This window comes from Hyla sarda, chromosome 1 (genome assembly GCF_029499605.1).
Source record: "Hyla sarda isolate aHylSar1 chromosome 1, aHylSar1.hap1, whole genome shotgun sequence".
Lineage (NCBI taxonomy): Eukaryota > Metazoa > Chordata > Amphibia > Anura > Hylidae > Hyla > Hyla sarda.
This window is the reverse complement of record NC_079189.1, coordinates 606,515,201-606,538,756: the sequence shown is the minus strand read 5'-3', so window position 1 is coordinate 606,538,756 and position 23,556 is coordinate 606,515,201. Positions and strand designations below refer to the sequence as shown.

Genomic DNA, 23,556 nt, shown 5'->3' with positions numbered 1-23,556 from the left:
TTTACCTGCTACTATTCCCCATTCCTTCCACGTTTCTCTCCTCAAGCCTCTTGTCATAAACCGGTTTTCTTAGAAGAATCTTGTCCCCACACCTGTCTCCAGCTCTTCTGACATCTTCAAGGTTAAAGAGATTCTTGCTACAAAAACTGTAAGAGGTAAACAATTTTTTTGGGACGACTGGGAGGGTTACGGTCCTGAGGAGAGATCTTGGGGGCCTGAGGAGAATATCCTGGACCGTGACCTTCCCAGGAGTTTTCTGGAGGGGGAGACCAAGGGGAGAAGGGGGGGGGGTACTGTTACGTTATGTGCTCCGGCCGCACACGCATGGTCCCGTTACCTGCTGCTGCCGGCAGGGCCCCAGTCCGTCACTCACCTGGTGCTTTTCCTGCCCCCACCTCTGCCTCTCGGCTCTGACACGCGTGTCCCTGTCCCCTAGGACGCACGCTGGAGCTTTAAGATTTAAAGGTTTGGGACTCGCATTGCGGGACACGCCCGCATGCAAGCCCCAGTCTGTCACTCATCTGGTGTTTCTCCTGCCCCCGCCTCTCTGCTCCGGCACATGTGTCCCCGTCCCCTAGGGCACGCACGCTGGAGCTTTAAGATTTAAAGGACCAGTGCGCTCATTAGTGTAATTCACCTGTGGCTCATTGATAAATTCCTCCACCCTCCTCACTTCCCTGCCGGATCTTTGTTGTCTTGAGCATGAGAGAAAGCATTCCTGTTTTTGCCTTGCCGTGTATCTGATCCTTTGCTCCGTGACCTGACCTTGCTCCTTGCAGCCTGCCTACTGACCATTTGTGACCTTCCTGACTATGCTACTGTTCCGCCTGCCCTGACCTTCTGCTATCCTATGAGCTGTCTTATCCCTCCTGTGCCTCCCATCTCCTCAGCCACCTGTGTGGTCGAGCCATGCCAGGGGTAGCGACCTGGGTGCCGCCTGCCACAGCAAGTCCATCCCGCTTTACGGCAGGCTCTGGTGAAAACCAGTGGCACCTTAGACTCCGCTTCCTGGTACGGTCCTAGTCATCTGCCACACAGGTCCAATGGATCCACATCCACCAGGGTTCCTGTCTTCTGAAATGTGAGTGTTACACATGTATAATAGTATAATAGTATTTACATGTATTTTAGTATATACATGTATTATAGTATTATAGCATATACATGTATTATAGTATTATAGCATATACATGTATTATAGTATTATAGTATATACATGTATTATAGTATATACATGTATTCTAGTATTATAGCATATACATGTATTATAGTATATACATGTATAATAGTATTATGTATTATAGCATATACATATATCGCCGGTTCGTATTTACTAGGGATCGACCGATATCGATTTTTTAGGGCCGATACCGATAATCTGTCACCTTTCAGGCCGAAATTCCGGTATAAGTTATCGGCTATTTCAAACACCCCCCGGCGGGACAGAAGCCGTTGCAGATCAATGATTTAAAGCGGGCACTTTAAATCAATGAACTGCAGCGGTTTTTGCCGGGCAAGAGATTGCCGCCCCCGCTTCTCTCCCCCTGCCTGTACTGGGGTCCTGGGGTCTAACCACCACAGTTGCCCCATCGCCTCCCCCAATCCCCGGTGTTATAATTACCTGTTCCCAGGGGTCCGCGATACTTCTGGCTCCGTCAGCATCCTGCGCTGTCACTGTGTGCACTGACGGTGACGTCGCGTTGGGGACGTCACTCGTCATTGCGCAGCGCACAGCAACAGCGCAGGAGCCAGAAGGATCACGGACCCCGGGAACAGGTAATTATAACACCGGGGATGGGGGGAGGCGATGGGGCGGCGGCGGTATGTGGGCAGAGGATGGGGGGAGGCAATGGGGCAGCGGCATGTGGGCAGAGGATGGGGGGGAGGCAATGGGGCAGCGGTGGTGGTATGTGGGCAGAGGATGGGGGAGGCAATGGGGCAGCGGCGGCGGTATGTGGGTAGAGGATGGGGGGAGGCAATGGGGCAGCGTCGGCGACGGTCGTCTCTGGCCCAATTTCCAAAATCGTGATTATCGGCCAAACCGATAATCGGTTGATCACTAGTATTTACCAGCGCTCTGCGGCGATCGCCAATATAGGGGTCCTCAGGACCTTCCTCGGCGATGTGCCGGGATGCCTGCTGAATGATTTCAGCAGGCATCCGGCTCTGATACCCGCCCGGCGAGCGGCGGGGAACGGAATCGCAGCAAATCGCCGGTCTGAATTGACCCACAATTTGTGGTGATCCACGATATGGGGGGACCTCAGGACCCCCCTCGGCAATGTGCCGGGATGCCTGTTGAATGATTACAGCAGTCAACCCAGTCCGGTCCCCGCTTGGCAAGCAGCGGGGACTCGAAATGCTCAGGGCGTACAGGTACGCTCTGAGTCCTTACGGATCGAGAATGAACGGCGTATGCATACGCCCTGCGTCCCCAAGAGGTTAATGATTTGGGAATGGGGGCATTCACAAGGTGTTAAATGAGGTGGGGGGGGGGTTTACTCAACTTTTATTAGGGAAGGGGTTAATTCACTTTTATCAACATTTTATTTACATAATTTTTAGTCCCTGTAGGAGACTATTACATGTAATCATTAGATAGCATACACTGAACAATGTTGCTCCATAGCATAGCATTGATCAGTTTTATCAGTGCTCCATTGCTCCAGCCTGCCATGCCAAATTTTTACCAACTTTTTCCTTTTGTCATCACCAGTTCTGATTGTTTTTTTATTTTTCACCCTATTATAAGCATCTGATAATAATATTTTCGGATATCCCAAGGCGCAAATATTGTATTGAAGCAGCCAAATAATTTAGTCCTTGTGGGAACAAGGTGCATTAAACCGAGGTGGGGGCTTTGGGCCAGGCCTGGTGGGGCTATGGGCCAGGCCTGGTGGGGCTATGGGCCAGGCCTGGTTGGGCTTTGGGCCAGGCCTGGTGGGGCTATGGGCCAGGCCTGGTTGGGCTTTGGGCCAGGCCTTGTGGGGCTTTGGGCCAGGCCTGGTGGGGCTTTGGGCCAGGCCTCGTGGGGCTATGGGCCAGGCCTGGTGGGGCTTTGAGCCAGGCCGTGTGGGGCTTTGGGCCAGGCCTGGTGGGGCTTTGGGCCAGGCCTGGTGGGGCTATGTGCCAGGCCTGATGGGAATTTGTGCTGCGCTTAAGAGAGGGGGGTTAACGCTACCGCTGCCATAGGGTGAGGGGTTAACTTGACCCTTCACCCCATGGCAGCGGCAGTTTTATCGCTGCCGCTGCGTGAGGTGTTAACACTGCCGCTGCCATGGGGTGAAGGGTTAAGTTAACCCCTCACCCCATGGCAGCGGCGGCATTAACCCCTCACCCCGCGGCAGCGATTACACTGCCGCTGCCATGAGGTGAGGGGTTAACGCCGCTTCTGCCATGGGGTGAGGGGTTTAGGCAGCCGCTGCCGCCATGCAAATTAGCACTCACTAGCTGTGAGAGGCCATCGTATGTTGAAAATAACGTATGTTGAGGCCATCGCATCTCGAGGGATTACTGCATATGTTTGTATTTGTGTGTATAATTACATGTCTGATCGCAGGGGGTCCCGCAGCTGGGATCCCCGCGGTCTCTGTGCAGCACCCAGCGTTCGTTTAGAATGCTGGCTGCAGGCGGCGGGGGTCATGATGTCTTGGCCACGCCAGGACCCCATGCCCCCTTCTGTTGACTTGCATTGAGGGGGCGTGGCATCGCGAGGGGGCGTGGCTGTGATGTTACAACCCCCACTGCCTTATCCAAGCATTCGGAACAAAATGTTCAGAATGCTGGGGCAACGGAGTACCCCTTTAAGGTGGGAAACGCATTGCAAGATTGTGTAATAGAGAAGTACCGTATTTATCGGCGTATAACACGCACTTTTTAGGCAAAAATTTTTAGCCTAAAGTCTATGTGCGTGTTATACGCCGATACACCCCCAGGAAAGGCAGGGGGAGAGAGGCCGTCGCTGCCCGCTTCTCTCCCCCTGCCTTTCCTGGGGTCTAGAGCCCTGCTGCCGGCCCTTCTCTCCCCCTGGCTATCGGTGCCGCTGCCCGTTCTGTCCCCCTGACTATCGGTACCGGCGCCCCATTGCCGGCACCGATAGCCAGGGGGAGAGAAGCGGCGCCGACAGCCAGGGGGAGAGAAGGGGCAGCGGCACCCATTGCTGGCGCCGCTGCCCCGTTGCCTCCCCCCATCCCATAATTGGCATAATTACCTGGGTCGGATCCGCGCTGCTGCAGGCCTCCGGCGTGCGTCCCCTGCGTCGTTGCTATGCACGGCACGGCGCGGCGCACTGACGTCATGCGCCGCGCAGCGCATAGCAACGACGCCGGGGACGCACGCCGGAGGCCTGCAGCAGCACGGACCCGAACCAGGTAATTATGCCACCGGGGATGGGGGGAGGCAATGGGGCAGCGGCGCCGGCAATCGGTGCCGCTGCCCCTTCTCTCCCCCTGGCTATCGGCGCCGACAATGGGGCACCGGCACCGATAGTCAGGGGGACAGAACGGGCAGCGGCGCCGATAGCTAGGGGGAGAGAAGGGCCGGCAGCAGCGCTCTAGACCCCAGGAAAGGCAGGGGGAGAGAAGCGGGTAGCGACGGCCTCTCTCCCCCTGCCTTTCCTGGGGGTATATCGGGGTATACACGCGCACACACGCACCCTCATTTTACCATGGATATTTGGGTAAAATACTTTTTTTACCCAAATATCCTTGGTAAAATGAGGGTGCGTGTTATAGGCCGGTGCGTGGTATACCCCGATAAATACGGTATATCCTACTGTGAGGGTTCGGTCAGCGCTGTTGTCTTATGAAGTACAGTTCTTTGTTTTCCTATTCTCTGGAGCAGAAAGGCTGCAGAAGGGCCCTTGTTACATCCAAACACAATCTCACCATTGTTGTGTACGATGCACAACTACCTGTGGTAAGAGATGTTGTATTTATTCTGTCTTGGATATTATACACTATGGAGCGATATTCATTCATCTTCTATGGTACGCCATGACAGCCGGGGCCAACAATTGTCTATAAATGTTCCCCAACACCTATAGGACTTTTTATAATGTGTAAAGTTCTTCCATCAGAATAATGTCCTAGAAGCCAGAAGATAGAAGTGATTTTGTGTCTCTAATCTGGTCATGTCCTGGAATTCTTCATCACTGGAATAAGTCCCTTCTCTCTGAGGTGTTTGGGTCTCCAGTAGCAGCTCCCCATGGATTATGCCTGTTGGGTCTTCTCCATGAGGAGCAGTGAATATCACAACCATATATCACACTCTTTTCCTACCATGTAAACTATAGTGATGACATCGCTGGATCGGTGACTACGTTCTAAAAGAAAACTTTTATTAACAATTGGGAACAAGTTTGGAGATGCAGTATATGATATATGTATAAATGTCAGATATCCTATGTACATGGATAATATATAGATGTGTTATCTGCATTATTTATTGCTCTCAATTGGCTTCTCTCCTGTGTGAATTCTTAGATGTTTGATAAGTGGTGATTTCTCAGTAAAACATTTCCCACATTCTGAACATGAAAATGGCTTCTTTCCTGTGTGGGTTATTTGATGTTTAATAAGATGTGGTTTCTGAGTAAAATGTTTTCCACATTCTGAACAAGAAAACGGCCTCTCTCCTGTGTGAATTCTTAGATGTCTGATAAGTATTGATTGCTGAGCAAAATATTTACTACATTCTGAACATGAATATGGTCTCTCCCCTGTGTGAATTCTTACATGTGCAACAAGATATGATTTCTCAGTAAAACATTTCCCACATTCTCCACATGAAAACGGCTTTTCTCCTGTATGAGTTATTTGATGTTTATCAAGACCTGATTTCAGAGTAAACAATTTTCCACATTCTGAACATGAAAATGGTTTCTCTCCTGTGTGAATTCTTTGATGTGCAACAATTTGTGATTTATATTTAAAACATTTCCCACATTCTGAACATGAAAATGGCATTTGTCTTTTGTGAGCTTTTCTATGTTTAACAAGATTTGATTTATAGGTAAAACATTTCCCACATTTTGAACATAAAAATGGCTTTTCACCTGTGTGAATTTTTTGATGTTTGACAAGAACAGATTTCAGAGTAAAACATTTTCCGCATTCTGAACATGAAAATGGCTTCTCTCCTGTGTGAGTTCTTTGGTGCTCAACAAGAATTGAATTCAGAGTAAAACATTTCCCACATTCTGAACATGAAAATGGCTTCTCTCCTGTGTGAGTTCTTTGATGTTCAACAAGAGCTGAATTCAGAGTAAAACATTTTCCACATTTTTCACATGAAAATGGCTTCTCCCGTATGTGACTAACATGATGTCTGACAAGAGATGATTTCTGAGTAAAACATTTTCCACATTTTTCACATGAAAATGGCTTCTCTCCTTTGTGACTTTTTTGATGTATAACAAGATGTGATTTAGAAGCAAAACATTTCCCACATTCTGGACATGAAAATGGCTTCTCTCCTGTGTGGATTTTTTTATGTTGAATAAGATTTGATTTGTAAGAAAAACATTTACCACATTCTGAACATGAAAATGGCTTCTCTCCGGTGTGAATTCTTTGATGTTTAACAAGATCTGATTTCTGAATAAAACATCTCCCACATTCTAGACATGAAAATGGTTTCTCTCCTGTGTGAATTCTTTGATGTTTAACAAGAGATGGTTTCACAGTAAAACATCTCCCACATACTGTACATGAAAATGGCTTCTCCTTCTCCTTGAAACCCTGTGATATATCATTAGATGTGATTTGTATAACAGGATGAGATGAGAGATCTTGGCTGTGAAGGGCTGAGGGTGTATCTGGGATAATGGAATGTTCTTCATATGTATCTTGTGTGATATCATCATCTGCTTTATAATCTGAAGATATAAGATTCTCCTCTGATCTCCTGGTACAGTCATCTGCCAAGAATGAAACATATTTTATTTTTAAGTAATAACCTTAACGACCCAGGAAATTAAAATTTTAACATTTTTTTTTATTTTCTCCTTTTCAGAGACATAACTTCATTTTTCATCTACAGGGCCATATGATAGTTTGTTTTCCTAAAAGGGGTATTCCGGGTTTATACATCTTATCCCCTATCCAAAGGATAGGGGATAAGATTATCGCAGGGGTCCTGCTGCTGGATACCCCCACAATCTTGGAGCAGGCCCCCGTGGGCTGCACAGAGATTGCGGTGTTCCCCAGTGGTGGGACACCTGCTATAATCTTATAAGATGTATAAACCCGGAATACCCCTTTAAAGGACCAATTTTACTTACATTAAGATATATATATATATACACCCACACTATTATATATAAACATACATACACATACTGTAATATATATGTACATATCTATATACATATCTATGTAGATAGGTAGATATATTTTATGCCATTCACTGTGCAGCAAAATTGATGTTACAACAATATCCAATTTGCATAGTTTTCATTATGTTTACTACTTTTAAAAATGACAGCCCAAAAAATAATGAAGAAGTGATATAAATTGCTATATTCTGACCCTTATACCTCTTTTAGTTTCCTACGTATATGGGGCTGTGTCAGGGCATTACTTTTTGCATCCCGATCTGAAGTTTTATCTTTATCTATTTGGGGCAGATGGGACTTTTTGTTGGCTTTTTGTCCTGGGATTTGATGCGACAAACCCCCCCCCCCTCCCCCTCCACATACACATACACACAATTCTGACATTTGGTATATATTTTATGCAATTCACCCGGCAGGACCATGAACATATTTCAATAAATCGGTCAATTCCGTAGGCTGCAATACCAAATCTGTTTTTTGTTTTTTTTTATTTCAAATGAATTATTATGGGATGGGTTTATTTATATTTTTTAAATCTGACAAAATGTCATAAGTCACATGGTCTTCAGTTGGTGTGGCTATGCTGCAGTGGGTGGGTGGATAGTAGGGTGAAAGGAATTTACTGAAGTAATGTTATCCCCCCACTGCAGCATTGCCACCATGTGACCGAGTTTTTTTCCTGTCCTTGTATCCCACCGGACTGGTACCCCCCCTCCACGCTGCCTCCAGGTCTAACCTTTTTTAGGTGTTGCCTGTGTGGTTGCCCTTTTGGCGGGAGATAGTCATTCGCTTGCCGACTCCCTCTGTGCTGCCCACCAGTACCTGAAATGACTTGTGTCGGCTTCCAGTTCGCGGCGGAGACTCAGAGACTTCTTTGCAGATCTCTGTATTGTATTCAAACTTTTAGTTTATATGCTAGGCTTTTACCCTTAGATTTACTCCTTAAATTATAATTTTTTTCCTATGGTCATTTTCTTTTCCTCCTTGCCGACTGTAATATATATATGATAGATAGATAGATAGATAGATAGAGAGAACAGCTACGCAGCACTTTTTTATTCAGCTCATGTCAAGCAGCGATGTTTCAATTCATCAATAGAATCATTCTCAAGCAGGGAATGCTTGAGAATGATTCTACTGATTAATTGAAACGTCGCTGCTTGACATGAGCTGAATAAAAAACACAGTTTTTTCACTATTCTTTGAAGTGCTGCGTAGCTGTTCTCTATTTAGTGGACCGTGATCGGGTCTGGACCGCTGGCACCCACACATCATTTGGATAGGTAATGCTGCTATACAATTTGTGTATATGTATATATATATATATATATATATATATATATATATATATACATACACACACACACACAATAACTGAGTACCCGGCATTGCCCGGTTTCTCCTTCCTAATCCTTGTTGGGGAGGAAAATAAACAAAGGAGGAAGCTTCCGACTTCATATCCCATTCCCGTCCTCCTATTCTGACCTCCTATCCCTTCCTCATATCTCGTCCTCATATTTCAACCTCTTATCTCGACCTCCTATGCTGACCTCCTATCCCATTCTCCTATCTCGACCTCCTATCCTGTCCTCATATCCCGACCCGTAATATGTGACCAGGTATTGAAATATCTCCAGCCGTTTGGAAGTTATGTGGGAACATACATTTCCCATTGATTTGCATGGGACTTTAAACAAAGACCCCAACCCTCACAAATGGGGGTAGTTAAGGGTTAAATTAACTATCCTATATTTTAAGTGGACATATAAGTAACCCACACATCATTTGGATAAGTAATGCTGCTATACAATTTGTTTGTGTATATACACACATACTAACTGAGTACCCGGCATTGCCCGGTTTCTCCTTCCTAATCCTTGTTGGGGAGGAAAATAAACAAAGGAGGAAGCTTCCGACTTCATATCCCATCCCCATATATTGTTGCCATATCCCGACCTCCTATTCCGTCCTCCTATCCCGACCTCCTATCCCTTCCTCCTATCTCGACCTCCTATCTTGACCTCCTATCCCGTCCTCCTATCGCTTCCTCCTATCTCGACCTCCTATTCTGACCTCCTATCCCTTCCTCATATCCCTACCTCCTATCCCGACCTCCTATCCCTTCCTCATATCCCATCCTCATATTTCAACCTCCTATCTCGACCTCCTATCCCGACCATCTTGTCCTCCTATCTTGACCTCCTATCCCGTCCTCCTATCCCGTCCTCCTATCCCGACCCGTAATATGTGCACCAGGTATTGAAATATCTCCAGCCGTACGGAAGTTATGTGGGAACATACATTTCCCATTGATTTGCATGGGACTTTAAACAAAGACCCCAACCCTCACAAATGGGGGTAGTTAAGGGTTAAATTAACTATCCTATATTTTAAGTGGACATATAAGTAACATGTGACTAAGTATTATTGAAATATCTCCAGCCGTTTGGAAGTTATGCAGTAACATATATTTCCCATAGACTTGTATGGGACTTTAAACAAAAACCCCGACCCTGGCAAATGGGGGTGAGTAAGGGTTAAATCACCTATCCTATGTTTGTTGTTGACATATAAGTAACATGTGGCCAAGTTTCATGTTAATATCTTTAGCCGTTTGGACGTGATGCTGGAACATACACACATACATATATACACATACACACATTGGGGGACATGTATCAAAGATTTTACCCCTGTTTTGTGTGTATTTTTTTGCGCAAGCCATTTTTTTGCGTATTTTTTTGCGCACGTTATGCTAGAGCATGTCCTCCAGATGTGGCCGAATCAGGGTACCTTGGAGTGCCATATATAGTACGCATGGATTTATTAACAGCGTACTTTTCCTTTACACCAAAAATTTTGCCGCAACAGCAGTTTTTTTTTGCGCAAATATTAGTCATCTTGGACTTAACGTAGCAAGATGCTCTAAATAATCGATTCTATTTTCCAAATAGTGGATTGAGGAGATTACTATATTTACCCGCAATTTATGAAGCTCATTGCGCTTGATTGATAAATTTAGCGCTTCTGCTCATAATTTAGAATTCGGGAAAAGGGGTAAACTGCTTCTACCATACACAAATAATGATACGTGTCCCCCATTGAGTTTTATATATCTATATATAGATATATTATACACCGTGTTTCCCCGAAAATAAGACATACCCATAAAATAAGACACACCAGGAGTTCTATGTATTTGCTCGATATATGCCATACCCCCAAAAATAAGCCAGTGGTAGGTGTGGCTTATTAAAGTTAATGATGAAGGCCACCCCTACTCTTCTGCCCCAGGTACCGTAGGGAAGTTCCGATACCATGCAGCAGCGGCGGGTCCCATTTCCCAACTGATCAGTGTGTGCGGCGGCGGCTCCCAAGTCCCTGCGGTTGCCTAGCACTGGGAGGAAGTTAAAGCCACTTCCTCCTAGTACTCTATGGTGCATCTGCATGGGAAGGAAAGGCCAGGTGGGTTATGGTTCATGAAATGGAGGAGAAATTTTGTTAATTTTTTCTTCATTTCATATTCAACCTAAAATAATGGGGGAGGGGGGATGGGCATATGAGAAAGAATAAAAATGAGGGGAATGGGCATATGAAGGGAGAGAACGGGCATGTAACAGTGTTTCCCAAAAAGTGTGCCTCCAGCTGTTGCAAAACTCCCAGCAAGTTGCTGGAGGCAGTGGTTGGGAAACACTGGCATATAAGGAGGGTGCAAACGAGAAATGTTGAACTATACTTGATGTGCCATACCATAATAAAAATAAGACATCCCCTGAAAATAAGTCATAGTGTGTCTTCTTGATGAAACACGGTGTAGTATCTTATTATTTTTGATCTGCGCATCTTACCGTGCTTATGTGGGTTCATTTCCCTCCGATCTCTTCTTGCCAACCAAATTTTAATACATGTATTTATTTTTCGATCCACAGTTTGTCTTTCAGGGATAGTGGCAGCAGAGATTCTGCTGGAGGGAAACCTACCTCCAAACAGAAGCATCTGACCTGTAGAAATCGCAATACCCCACATCCTGATAGGTATGAACATACTTCATGCCAGGCTTGCCGCCCTCCTCCCATAGATACGGACTCATCCAACATCTTTCGGTAAAAGATTTTGTGGAGGGCTCATTAAGAAATATCAAAAGCTCCCTACAGAACCCTCAATCTGTTTGGAAAAAGACGGCCTTACAGTCCTCGCCTATTACTTTATCCAAGGATGAACTCATAGTAGTGGATGAGGCTTATCCCACGTCTTCTGAGGGGAAAGAAGATACATCTAAAGTCTTTTTCCCTACGGATAAGACCCAGAAGTTGATTAAGTTGGCTCAGGGGGATTGTTTGCCTGCAAGTTTGTAGGAATAGTCATCCACCTTTGGGAGGCCAAGGGCATTCAAACTAGATGAGATCTGTAATGATTTCATGAAGAGAGAATGGAAAAATCTGGAAACAGCACCGGTAATGGCTAAGAGATTTATCCTCTGGTTGAAGAACAATCCAGTAGCTGGATCAACCGCCCCAAAGTGGATATGGCTATAGATGGTTTCAGCCTCAAAAATCAATTGATAGGTGTAATGAGGTAGAACTCAAAAGAGCCTAATCTATTGCTGCCGGGTCCAATTCTGTAGCAGTAGCTTCTCATGATGTGGCCATGTCCCTCAGAAAATGGCTTTCTCAAATTCAAGATGACATTGACTCTGGTGTATAGAAAGATGATAGGTGAAGTTTTATGAAGGTTAAATTGGCCATGGAATACCTTTTTGAGACAACCTCCCAGCCCTTTACCCTAGATGCAAGATCTATGGCTCTTTCTACAGCTGGCAGAAGAGAGCTCTGGCTTCATTCTTGGTCTGGGGACAACCCATCAAAGTTCTACCTTTGTGACCTCCTGTATGCATCCGGTCGTCTATTCTGACCTTACTTAAACACCCTAATGGAGGATCTTTCAGATCTCAAGGGGAAGTCATTGCTGTAACCCAAGAGCCCTCGTAGGCCCTCTTGGAGGGAGTTTTCGCCTCCAAGATCCAGACATGGATCCAGGCAACAAAGAAGAGAGGCCATTAAGGGATCTAAGGATAGTTCCAAGAAACTGGACTTTTGACATACAGTCTTTTCCTGTAGGCAGTCGCCTCTCCTTCTTCCTACTCACTTGGAAAACAATTAATAAACAACCAGTGGGTATTGACTATTGTGGAGGAGGGCTATTCCCTACCTCTGAATACTCTTCTGCGCAAGATATTTCTGATCTCTCCCATTCTTCAGTCTCCAAAAAAGAAGATTTTCAAGGATTACAGGAAATAAATTCCCTAACTGCCCTAGAACCAGTCTCCACTCAGGAGTTAGGCAACAGGGTATATTCCCTGGTCTTCTTAGTACCCAAACCTTCAGGGAAACAGAGGCTCATTATAGAACACTCCATTTTGAATCTCTTCTTACTTATAAATTTATTCAGGAATCTGAGGATGGTTCTTCTGAAGTATATTCGTTTTGCGGTACAAATTCACGGCTGCATTCAGCATCTCCAGTTCAAAGTTCTGCCATTTGGCATTTCGACAGCTTCCGTTGTTTTCCCAATAAATGAGTATGTGGTCCTCAGTGTCCAAATGGTGAGAATCATACCTTATTTGGACAATTGGCTCATTCTGGCAAAGTTCTAGGACCTTCTAAAATGGCACAGGACAACAAAGAGTAATCACGTAGCACTCACCATCCTTCTTTTCTTCTAGCTTTGTTGTATTTTCAACTGTACAAAAACTGGATACAATGCTGGGAAAAGCAGGGAGGGAGACAAGGACTATGAAGTCATCACAATGCAATTATGCAGAGCTAAGACGGAACTCCGCACAAGAGTGACAGAAGAAAAATTTACCACTTTCATGAGGGGGTTAGAGAAAAAAATGGCAACACTTCAAGATGAAATAAAGGCATCTTAAAAGAGATAAGTATGTGCGTGATAAAAAAGACTTTGACGAGGGTCGTCTGTTTACTTGGTCTAAACCAAGGATGCCCCAGTACTGCAGAAAAGGAAAAAATAAAAAGAACAAACATAAAACTGTCTAGTTAACCAATGAATCTGAGAGCAGTTCATCAGATGATACCGGCAGACGTTATCTAGATGACGCCAATAGACGAAATCCATCTACTTGAACAGATAATATATCATCCTTCACTTTAGAAGGAAGACCAGAAGGGGAAGGAGGAAGAGACGAGGCGCTACAAGGGAAAAAAATGAAGAAACGCAAGACGGTGTCTTGGCAGAAACAGTAACTGTCAATAATGTGATGAATTTAACAGATGTCCCATTATCAGATGCATGTCTGTCGGCCTTATCCAAAGGTGTAAATTACGGACTAATGGAAGATTTTCACTTTGATCGATTTGAGATCGACCTATATAAGTCACTATGGAAAATTTATATAAAAATGATATTAATGGAGAATAAGTCATTGCTCCCTGTTCCACCCTCTCCTACTAGTGAGGGGGTAACCCTTCGAATTTTAACTCTCCGATGGCTCCAGGAGGAGCTGTTGACCTGTTCCAGAAGGCCATCCTAAGGGACGTAAAAGCACTTATTTACCCCCCAAAAATTGCTAACATTACACACAACGAAAAATCTGCCCTTACCTGGTTATCGGATCAGTCCCAGTTAATAGTATCAAAAGCAGATAAGGGGGGGGGGGGTCTATTGTGGTTTGGAGTAAAGCCCAATATGATGCAGAAGTACAGCACCAACTTTCTGATACAGAGGTATATACTAGGTTGCCTGATAATATGACAGGCAAGATCATGTGTTAGCTGAGAAGTTTTTTGACCAAGTATGTAAAGGAGGGGTTAATTGGTGAAAAAATGGCTGAACAACTTATTCCTATTGCACCAAAACCAGTGAAGTGGTATATTCTGCCAAAAGTCCACAAGTCTTGGACCTAGCCCCAAGGACGACCAATCGTTGCGGGGATTGGGTCCGCGACAGACTCTTACCTTGAATGGTTAGTGGCACCCCTTTTACCAGGCATTCCAGCATTTTTAAAAAACACTGAAGATTTATTGACAGCTCTGGAGGGATTTGAATGGAAGGAATCATACCAACTCGCGTCCATAGATGTCGAGAGCCTGTATAACCACATCCCACATGATGTGGGTGTACAGGCTCTGGACACTTTTCTGGGAGGAACAGAAAAAACTAGACAGTTTAGAGAGTTTATCACTGTATCACTGAAGCTGTACAGTTTATTTTGACTAACAACACATTCACACAAGGATGTCATTGGTATGTGCAAAGCCAGGGTACTGCGATGGGTACCCCAGTAGCCTGCACTTACGCAAATATTGTTTTGGCAATGTTGGAGAGCAAATATTTTTTTCTGAATAGAAACCCCTTCTTAGATCAAATGATACCTCCGTTACATCAACGACGTGTTCGTTATATGGGACAGATCGGCCAATCTGTTTACAGAGTTTGTAAGTGATCTAAATGTAAATAAACAAAACATGTCTTTTACTCATCAATTTGGGGGGCAGACACTTGATTTTCTCGACGTCAGAATTTGGATAGAGAATGGCATAATTAAAACAACTGGTTATAGGAAAGAGATTATGCAGAATTCTTTTCTGCACTACAGGAGTTCACATCCTAAGCATGTACAACGAGGCATTCCGTACAGTCAGTTCCTCCGCTTAAGAAGAATAAATAGTGATGATAGACATTTTCAAAAACAAGTGGAGGAACTGAAAGTACGTCTGCTTGAGAGGGCATATCCAATAGAAACTATCAATACAGCCTTTGAGCGAGTACAGAATAAAACACAACAAAAGCTGAGGAAAAAGAAAAAAGCCAGAGTGCAGCCTGAGAGGTTTGTTTTTAGTTTTCATAACTCTCCCATGAATCACACAGTAAGGAATGCGATACAAAGAAATTGGTACACCTTGGAATCCGATCCGGATTTAGCAAAGAACTGCCCTATTATCACTTACAGAAGGAACACAACAATTTGTACTTTTATTAAGAAACGTATCCGAAAAAATGAGGGAAAAGGAACAGATTGGTTAAATAAGGTAGCGCGAATGGACAATTTTCCATGTAGGAGTTGTTCCTTCTCTAACTATAATTTAGGGCAGGAATGTTTTAATTTAGGTGGTGTAGATATCCAGGTTCGCCAGTTCATTATGTGCTGCAGTACACATGTTGTTTATTGCATAGTCTGTACTTGCGGTTTTTATTATATAGGGTAAACTAAGAGGAACCTGTTCAAGCGCATACGAGAACATTTTTACAGCTTGCGAACAGGCAAGGGAGCCCCAAAATGTATAGATCACATGCGAAGTGTGCACAATAATGATTTGTCCAAAATAAAGTTTGCAGGTATAGAGAGAGTGCAGTCATATGGACAGGGGATTGAGCGTGATAAGATATTGATGAAGAAAGAAATACCCTGGATAAGTCGCCTTAACGCACTAGGTGTGATGGGACTTAACGACAGTCACGAGCTATACATATGAACTACTTGTCATTTGGTTTTATGGTGATTCTATATGTGGACGCTTTTATCGTTGGCGTTTGTCCACATTATCTGTCTTCACAGTGGTCCGCCTTAGTGCAGAGCCTATTTAAATCATGTTTCACCTGTTACCTTGCTGAGGCCGGAAGAAGCGTCATCTGACGCGAAACCGTTCTGTTGCCTTGCTGTTTCTCCCCCGCACCTTGTCTGCCTCCCTGCTTTTCCCAGCGTTGTATCCAGTTTCTGTACAGTTGAAAATACAATAAAGCAAGAAGAAAAGAAGGCTGGAGAGTGCTACGTGATTACTCTTTGTTGTCCTCTGCTTATTCCACAAGTATAGCACCCCATACCACAGCTCTGGGATTACAGCACAGTACTAGTTTAGCTGCAATATATGTATTGCTGTTCCGAGGCTTTGCCTTTCTTCCTTTTGTGCCTTCTAAACCAGGGTGGATATTCAACTAGAAGAAGTCTGATCTCACTCCCTCCACTATTAAAGCTTTTCTAGGATTTCTGCTAAATGAGAATTTCCCTTTTCACAGCCTGAAAAGACTGCATTACCAGATGGTACAGATTTCTTTGTGTACCTTGCGGGGTCTCCTTCAGAACCCTAATGAGATACCTGGGACTCCTGTCTTCAGTGGCAGGTGCCGTCCCATGGGCTCTCTGGAATTGGAGGTGAATAAACCAGGTGAACTGATAAGACCCATAAGACGGTTGAGGTCAGTTCACATTACATGCAGTTTTGATGCATTTTATTGTGATGAGGAAAATTATTTGACCTATAATCAAAACCCCAGTGTTTATGAAGTCTTTAGGCTGTGTTCATATGTTGCATTTTCCCTGCTTTTTGTATTTTTTTTTTTTACATGGTTTACTGCAATTGCTGTAAAAGTGGCAGGTAAATAGGAACATTTTGGCAGCGATTTTTGCAAAATCATGGCTAAGACTAAAAAAAAAAAAAGCAGGTGTATAACAACTATATTCCCTAATCTCACAGCAGAATACAGATAGAGCAGGAGGTGATGTGTGTAACTCCTATATATCCAGATCTCATAGTAATAGCAACAGAAGTATACAGATAACACTGGAGGAAAGATATATAACTATAGCCTGATCCCATAGAGACTGCAGCAGTATACAGATAGAGCTAGAAGGAGAGGTAAGTAACAACTATATACCCTGATTCCAAAGAGATAGCAGCTGCAGTATACAGATAGAGCTGGGAGGGGAGTGGTCTGGGTGATATCAGGAGAGATCTGGTATGGGATTATGGTATCCTGCAGTTCATAGGAAGTCAGCTGATCCAGGACTGACCATTTCCTCTGAAACATTAAGTACTGTGATTTTCTGTGGTTCAGGCTGGTGATTTGTCAAGGGTAGGCTCACGGAGAGTCCTCTGTACCTTGGGCACTGAATATTTACCTAATCAGAGACATTCTCCTCACTTAAAATCTCCCCCCACTTAAAATCCCCTCCCTCAGTCACATTTTCCCCACGTCACATTCCCCCCACCCCCCCACGTCACATTCCGATCTCCACCCCCCCCCCACCACCACATTCTCCTACTATGTCACGTCCCCCCCCCCACCACATGGCCCATTCTCACCCCCCTGTCACATTTCCCAGCCTACCCCCCCCCCCCCCACCCGTCACTTTCTCCACCCCCCGTCACATTCTCCCCCTGGTTACATTCCCCCCATTGTCACATTCTCCCCCCCAGGGTCAAATCCCCCGTCCGTCCGTGACATTCTCCACCCCCTGTCACATTCTCCCCCTTGTTACATTTGTTACATTCCCCCAGTGTCACATTTCCCCCCCCCCCCCCACCGGTCACATTATCCCCCTGTAGGTAGCTTTTTGTACTGCAGCAATGCACTGGGTTTTCCGGACAGTTTTCAAATCTCCCAACAGATCTGGGAAACCTAGTGTATTCACAGCCGAAAAAGACCTTTCCCCATCAGCCAATCACTGGCTTGACACGTGACACTGCTGCGACCTGTGATTGGCTGAAAAGGCAAAGGTCCTTCTGCTTGTATGGAGAATGGAGGAGACATCGTACCGCACGGAGGGGAACGGCATCTGCAGGGATCGGGAGGAGGCGAGCAGAAGTTTTTCTTTTTATGTTTCTCCCAGCGGCTCTTACTTAGCACAGTGTTTCTCTACCAGGGTGCCTCCATCTGTTGTAAAACTACAACTCTACAACTACAACTCTACACTAACACTAACTTAGTATTTTAATTTGTTTTTATCTGCTCTAGCCGCCCCCACCTGCAGCAGCACACAGGAGCCAGCCCGAGAAGATAATCGCAAGTTTTCCCGGGGGGCCGTATCGCTATATCGTTATTCGCAAAAATTGCCACTCGATTGCTTTGCAATATATCGTGCAGCCCTATTAGCTTTTCTACAACGCTCTTTCCTCTGGCTCATCTTAACCCCCTTACGCTCTCCAAACTCATATTTCTGAAACCCCCAAGGGCAAGGACTCCAGCAATAGGTTGATTTGACTACTCATTGTTGATTTGAAGCTTTTCTCTAAAATCTTGGCTAATTGTCTCGTCCCTCATCTCACTGGGCTAATCCCCTTGAATCAGGCTGGTTTATGCCCTCCCCAGAGGCGAGTGACTGCATGACCAGGGCTCTGGATTTTATTCATTTTGTCTCCTCCAAGGCTACAGATTCAGAGTTCTGTCGGCTGGCAGATTTTGGTAACATGAGTGTAATGGATTAGATCTATAATGGTTCTTGGTTATCGGTGGAGGATCTCTGGGGTTTAGGTTCATCAAGGGGGTGACTAGGTTTTTGGCAGGCTCAACAGTTCTAATAATTTCTCTACTTCGTCCCTGCGGGCCAGGTCAAGGTCACATCCCCTACTACCGTGATCCTTACGTCCTGCACATAGGTATATTTCATGTCTATATTCTAGCTATATTCTACATCCATATTATAAATGTGTTATCTCCCATAACCGAGTCACAGGTTTGGCTAAATAGAGGAACATACAGCAGAAAAGACTGACAGAACAAACAGTTTAAGAAATTTCATGCACAATTATTACAGCCAGTGACTGAGTAGAATCTGTTCTCTGCATTTAGTGGTTACTACTCACCTGGGCGGTTACCTGTAGGAATGTCCTCCTTATACTGATCATCACCACTCACATCTGTGTCTTCTACTTCTTTCACTATTATGTCTGTAGCATTAATATAGAGCAGATCTCTCCCTGTAGGAATGTCCTTATACTGCTCATTACCCCTCACATTTGTATCTTCTTCTTCCTTTAGGTCTGTAGCATTAATATAGATCAAATCTTTTCCTGTAGAAATTTCCTCCTTATACTGCTCATCACTGCTTCCATTGTCCTTTTCTTTTTTGTCTTCCTTTATGTCTGTAGGATTAATATAGATCAGATCTTTCTCTGTAGAAATTTTCTCCTTAAACTGCTTATCACCGCTCACCTCTGTCTCTTCTTCTTCCTTGATGTCTGTAGCATTAATATAGATCAGACTGTTACCTGTAGGAATGTCCTCCTTATACTGCTCATCACTGCTCACATCTGTCTCTTCTTCTTCTTCCTTTATGCCTTTAGTATTAATATAGATCAAACCTTTCCCTGTAGGAATGTCCTCCTTATACCGCTTATCACCACTCACATCTGTCTCTTCTTCTTCTTCCTTTATGTCTGTAGCATTAATATAGTTCACAACTTTCCCTGTAGGAATGTCTTCCTTATACTGATCGTTACCGCTCACACAGGTCTCTGGAACATTCATATTGTTCATATCTTCTCCCTGATTCATAAGCTGCAAAATAAATATTGTAAAATTCACCAGACAGTAGGAGAAGTCACCTGGAATGTTATATATATATATATATATATATATATATATATAAGCAGAAAAGATTATTAATTATCATTAAGACCAAGAATGACAAGAGGAGTTGTCTGAGCCCCACTGATACAATTTCACCAGCATGTTTATGAATAAGGGAGGTGACATAAAGGAGAGTAAACCAGTCACCAATAAATGCTGAATGTCTGTAATACATAGAGCGTAGGGGGAGACTGCGGAATATTGCACTTTTAAGGTCGCAAAAAGGGGTGAAGTGATAAAAGGGGAGACCAATTAAGGAATGCTATAGGGGAAGAGGAGAACAGAGGGGGGGGGGGTACTAAGGGATCCTGAGGAGGAGGACAGAGGGGTCTGGGGGGGGGGTACTAAGGGATCCTGAGGAGGAGGACAGAGGGGTCTGAGGGGGTACTAAGGGATCCTGAGGAGGAGGACAGAGGGGTCTGGGGGGGGGGGTACTAAGGGATCCTGAGGAGGAGGACAGAGGGGTCTGGGGGGGGGGGTACTAAGGGATCCTGAGGTGGAGGACAGAGGGGTCTGAGGGGGTACTAAGGGATCCTGAGGAGGAGGACAGAGGAGTCTGGGGGGGGGGGTACTAAGGGATCTTGAGGAAGAGGACAGAGAGGTCTGGTGAGGGCAGAGGAGTGTGCAGGAGCAGGACAGAAGGGTCTAGGGGGGACTTTGGGATCTTGAGGGGGAGGACAGAGGGATCTTGGGGAACTTAGGGGGGGGGAGAAGGACACGGGATGGGGGGGCAGAAAAGTCTGGAGAAGGACTGGGGGGATGTGTATAATATATACACACAGAGATCAGGTTCGGGGCGCTGGCAACTTGCAAATTGGACTGGAAAAGCAGTGCTGCATTGTTATGGGATATATTTATTTATAGTCATGGCAACCAATCAAAATGAACCGAGGTACTAAGGGATCCTGAGGAAGAGGACAAAGAGGTCTGGTGGGGGCTGAGGAGTGTGCAGGAGCAGGACAGAAGGGTCTAGGGGGGACTAAGGTGTCTTGAGGAGGATAACGGAGGCTAGGGGGGGTTAGGGGTCTGGAGGCAGATTGAAGAATCTGGGTGAGTTTAGGCATCTTGAGAAGGAAGAGTCTAGGAAGACTTAGGGAATTTGAAGAGGAGAACAGAGGGGTCTAGTGGGGAATTAGGGATCTTGAGGGGGAGAACAGAGGGATCTTTGGGAACTTAGGGGGGGCGGAGAAGGACACAGGGGTTGGGGGGCAGAAAAGTCTGGAGAAGGACTGGGAGAGATCAGGTTTGGGGCGCTGGCAACTTGCAAATTGGACTGGTTAAGCAGTGCTGCATTGTTTTGGTATATAAATATATATATATATATATATATATATATATATATAGTAAATTCAAGGAGCCGTATTAGTCCAGTGATGCGGATGCAAATCAAAAAATGTTGCAGTATCTTGTAAAGGGAGGAATCTCGAAAGCTTCTCTACAAAATTCAATTAGTCCAGTAAAAAAGGCATTACAAGATACTGCAAGATTTTTTGATTTGCATATATATATATATATATATATATATATATATTTGTAGTCATGGCAACCAGTCGTAATGAACTGAACAACTTACCTTATGCATTAAGCAAAGTGCCATGAAATGTAGGGTAAATATGACTACAGAGGCAAAGATCAAACATGTAGGATAGTTATACATACACATCATCTGAACCTTTCATATATATACGCACACATATCTATCTATGTATACACACACAAATATCAATCTGTATATACACACACACACATATATATATCTACATACCTCCTTCCTCAGAGCAATACAGGAAGTGTACTAACAGGACCTGCGATGATGTCACAGTCAGGTGATCAGTCACATGGAGGGGAGGAGTCACATGATCAGGGCTGTTGCAGGCTAATCTGCTCAGTGCAAAAATAAATCATAGTAAATATAATTGAAAAAAAAAAGACAATAAATAACACCTAGCACAGTAATTATATATAACATAATACAACATATAATTCCACAATACTCACATATGTCTGGATAAAACCGAGATAAATGAGTAAATCTGTATAATAGTCTATATGTCAGAGGACGGTGACTGTAGGCAGTGGCGTAGCTATAGAGGTCGCAGGGGTTGCAATCGCGACCGGGCCCCATAGCCTCTGACCCCGCGTTGCAGTGGGGGTGACACGAGCAGCAGCCTTCTCCGCATCCTCACACAGCAGCACCACCGATCTCCAGGAAGGTAAGGAGACCGAGGATCGGGTGCTGTGATATTAATGAGCAGGAGAACGAGGTCAGGGTCCGGGGTGGGATTCTGGGATTGCAATGATGAGGAGGAGGAGGGGATGCAATGATGAGGAGACTGAGTGGGGGATGCGATGATGAGGAGGAGGGTGGTGCAATGATGAGGAGACTGAGGTGGGGGGGGGGGTAATGTGATGATGGGGGGGGTGGAATGATGAGACTGAGGATGGGGTGTGGGGGGGGGAATGCAATGATGATGAGGAGGAGGGTGCAATGATGAGGAGACTGGGGGGGGGTAATGCGATGATGGGGGGTGGTGGAATGATGAGACTGAGGATGGGGTGTGGGGGGGGGAATGCAATGATGATGAGGAGGAGGGTGCAATGATGAGGAGACTGAGGGGGGGTAATGCGATGATGGGGGGTGGTGGTGGAATGATGAGACTGAGGATGGGGTGTGGGGGGGGGATGCGATGATGATGAGGGTGCTAGGAGGGGGGGGTGCAATGATGAGTAGACTGAGGATGAGGTGGGGGTGTGTGCATTGATGATGATGATGAGAAGGAGGGGGTGCTGGGAGGGGGGGGTGGAATGATGAGGAGACTGAGGATGGAGTGTGGGGGGGGGGTGCAATGACGATGATAATGAGAAGGAGGGGGGATGGAATGATGAGGAGACTGAGGGTGGGGGGGGGTGCGATAATGAGAAGAGCCAGGATGGGGTGTGGGAAGGCAATGATGATGAGGGGTGTGTGCGGGGGGATGGGGGTGCAACAGGGAGGAGGGTGCTATAATGATGATGAGGAGTCTGAGGATGGGGTGCGTGCAATAATGAGACCGAGGATGGGGGGAGGGGAATAATATGGAGCGCAGGGGTGAAGAGCCAAGGGTGGGTAGTGGGGTTGGGGGGGGTTTGATGATGAGAATGAGGGTGGGGTGATGAGAATACTGAGGATGGAGGGGAGGGGGCATTGGGGTGATAAGCTGACCAAGCATGGGGTGGGGGGTTGATAAGATGGGGTGAGGGGTATGCGGTGTATGGTAGTATATTCAGGGGTACAGTGTGTGACAGTATTAAATGCAGGGGGTACAGTGTGTGGTAGTATTATATTCAGTGGGTACAATGTGTGGTAGTATTATATTCAGTGGATACAGTGTGTGGCAGTATTATATTCACAGGGTACAGTGTGTGACAGTATTAAATGCAGGGGGTACAGTGTGTGACAGTATTAAATGCAGGGGGTACAGTGTGTGACAGTATTAAATGCAGGGGGTACAGTGTGTGGAAGTATTATATTCAGGGTACAGTGTGTGGCAGTATTATTTTCAGAGGGTACAGTGTGTGGCAGGATTATATTCAGGGGTACAGTGTGTGGCAGTATTATATTCAGAGGGTACAGTGTGTGGCAGGATTATATTCAGAGGGTACAGTGTGTGGCAGTATTATATTCAGGGGTACAGTGTGTGGCAGTAATATATTCAGGGGTACAGTGTGTGGCAGTATTATATTCAGGGGTACAGTGTGTGGCAGTATTATATGCAGGGGTACAGTGTGTGGCAGTAATATATTCAGGGGTACAGTGTGTGGCAGTAATATATTCAGGGGTACAGTGCGTGGCAGTATTATATTCAGGGGTACAG

At 45.2% G+C, this 23,556-nt stretch overlaps 3 protein-coding genes across 5 annotated transcripts in view; 1 reads left to right on the top strand and 2 right to left on the bottom strand.

Annotated features, from left to right (window-relative positions):
- LOC130296610 (zinc finger protein 345-like) overlaps window positions 1–23,556 on the bottom strand; it is a 632,251-nt gene that overhangs the window by 449,664 nt on the left and 159,031 nt on the right. The window lies entirely within an intron of this gene.
- LOC130296631 (oocyte zinc finger protein XlCOF6-like) lies at window positions 4,795–21,824 on the bottom strand. Of its 3 annotated transcripts, XM_056548391.1 has the most exons (4): window positions 21,701–21,824; window positions 21,468–21,583; window positions 18,937–19,630; window positions 4,796–6,919 (listed from the first exon to the last, which is right to left on the bottom strand). In XM_056548391.1, the coding sequence occupies exons 3-4, from the start codon at window positions 19,625–19,627 to the stop codon at window positions 5,439–5,441; spliced, it is 2,172 nt and encodes a 723-aa protein (XP_056404366.1). In that variant the 5' UTR covers window positions 19,628–19,630; window positions 21,468–21,583; window positions 21,701–21,824; the 3' UTR covers window positions 4,796–5,438. The 3 variants fall into 3 exon arrangements, with proteins under 3 accessions (XP_056404361.1, XP_056404366.1, XP_056404374.1); XM_056548386.1 differs by lacking the exons at window positions 21,468–21,583; window positions 21,701–21,824 and adding an exon at window positions 21,276–21,394 and having other exon boundaries at window positions 4,795–6,919; XM_056548399.1 differs by lacking the exon at window positions 21,468–21,583 and having other exon boundaries at window positions 21,701–21,807.
- Window positions 21,807–23,556, top strand: part of LOC130296802 (zinc finger protein 436-like) — a 34,120-nt gene continuing 32,370 nt past the window's right edge. The window contains exon 1 of the mRNA XM_056548772.1: window positions 21,807–21,915. The gene's annotated coding sequence lies outside the window, so the exon portion shown is untranslated. The remainder of the gene's footprint in view (window positions 21,916–23,556) is intronic.

What these genes read in the sequence shown, in the direction of transcription:
- LOC130296631 (XM_056548386.1), bottom strand. Translation starts at nt 21,368, where the DNA reads ATGATGTGTATGTATAACTATCCTACATGTTTGATCTTTGCCTCTGTA. An exon ending in CACTTTGCTTAATGCATAAG is followed by an intron (nt 19,631 to 21,275) that starts GTAAGTTGTTCA and finishes TTTATTTTGCAG; the next exon opens with CTTATGAATCAGGGAGAAGA. An exon ending in TCCTACAGGTAACCGCCCAG is followed by an intron (nt 6,920 to 18,936) that starts GTGAGTAGTAAC and finishes CATTCTTGGCAG; the next exon opens with ATGACTGTACCAGGAGATCA.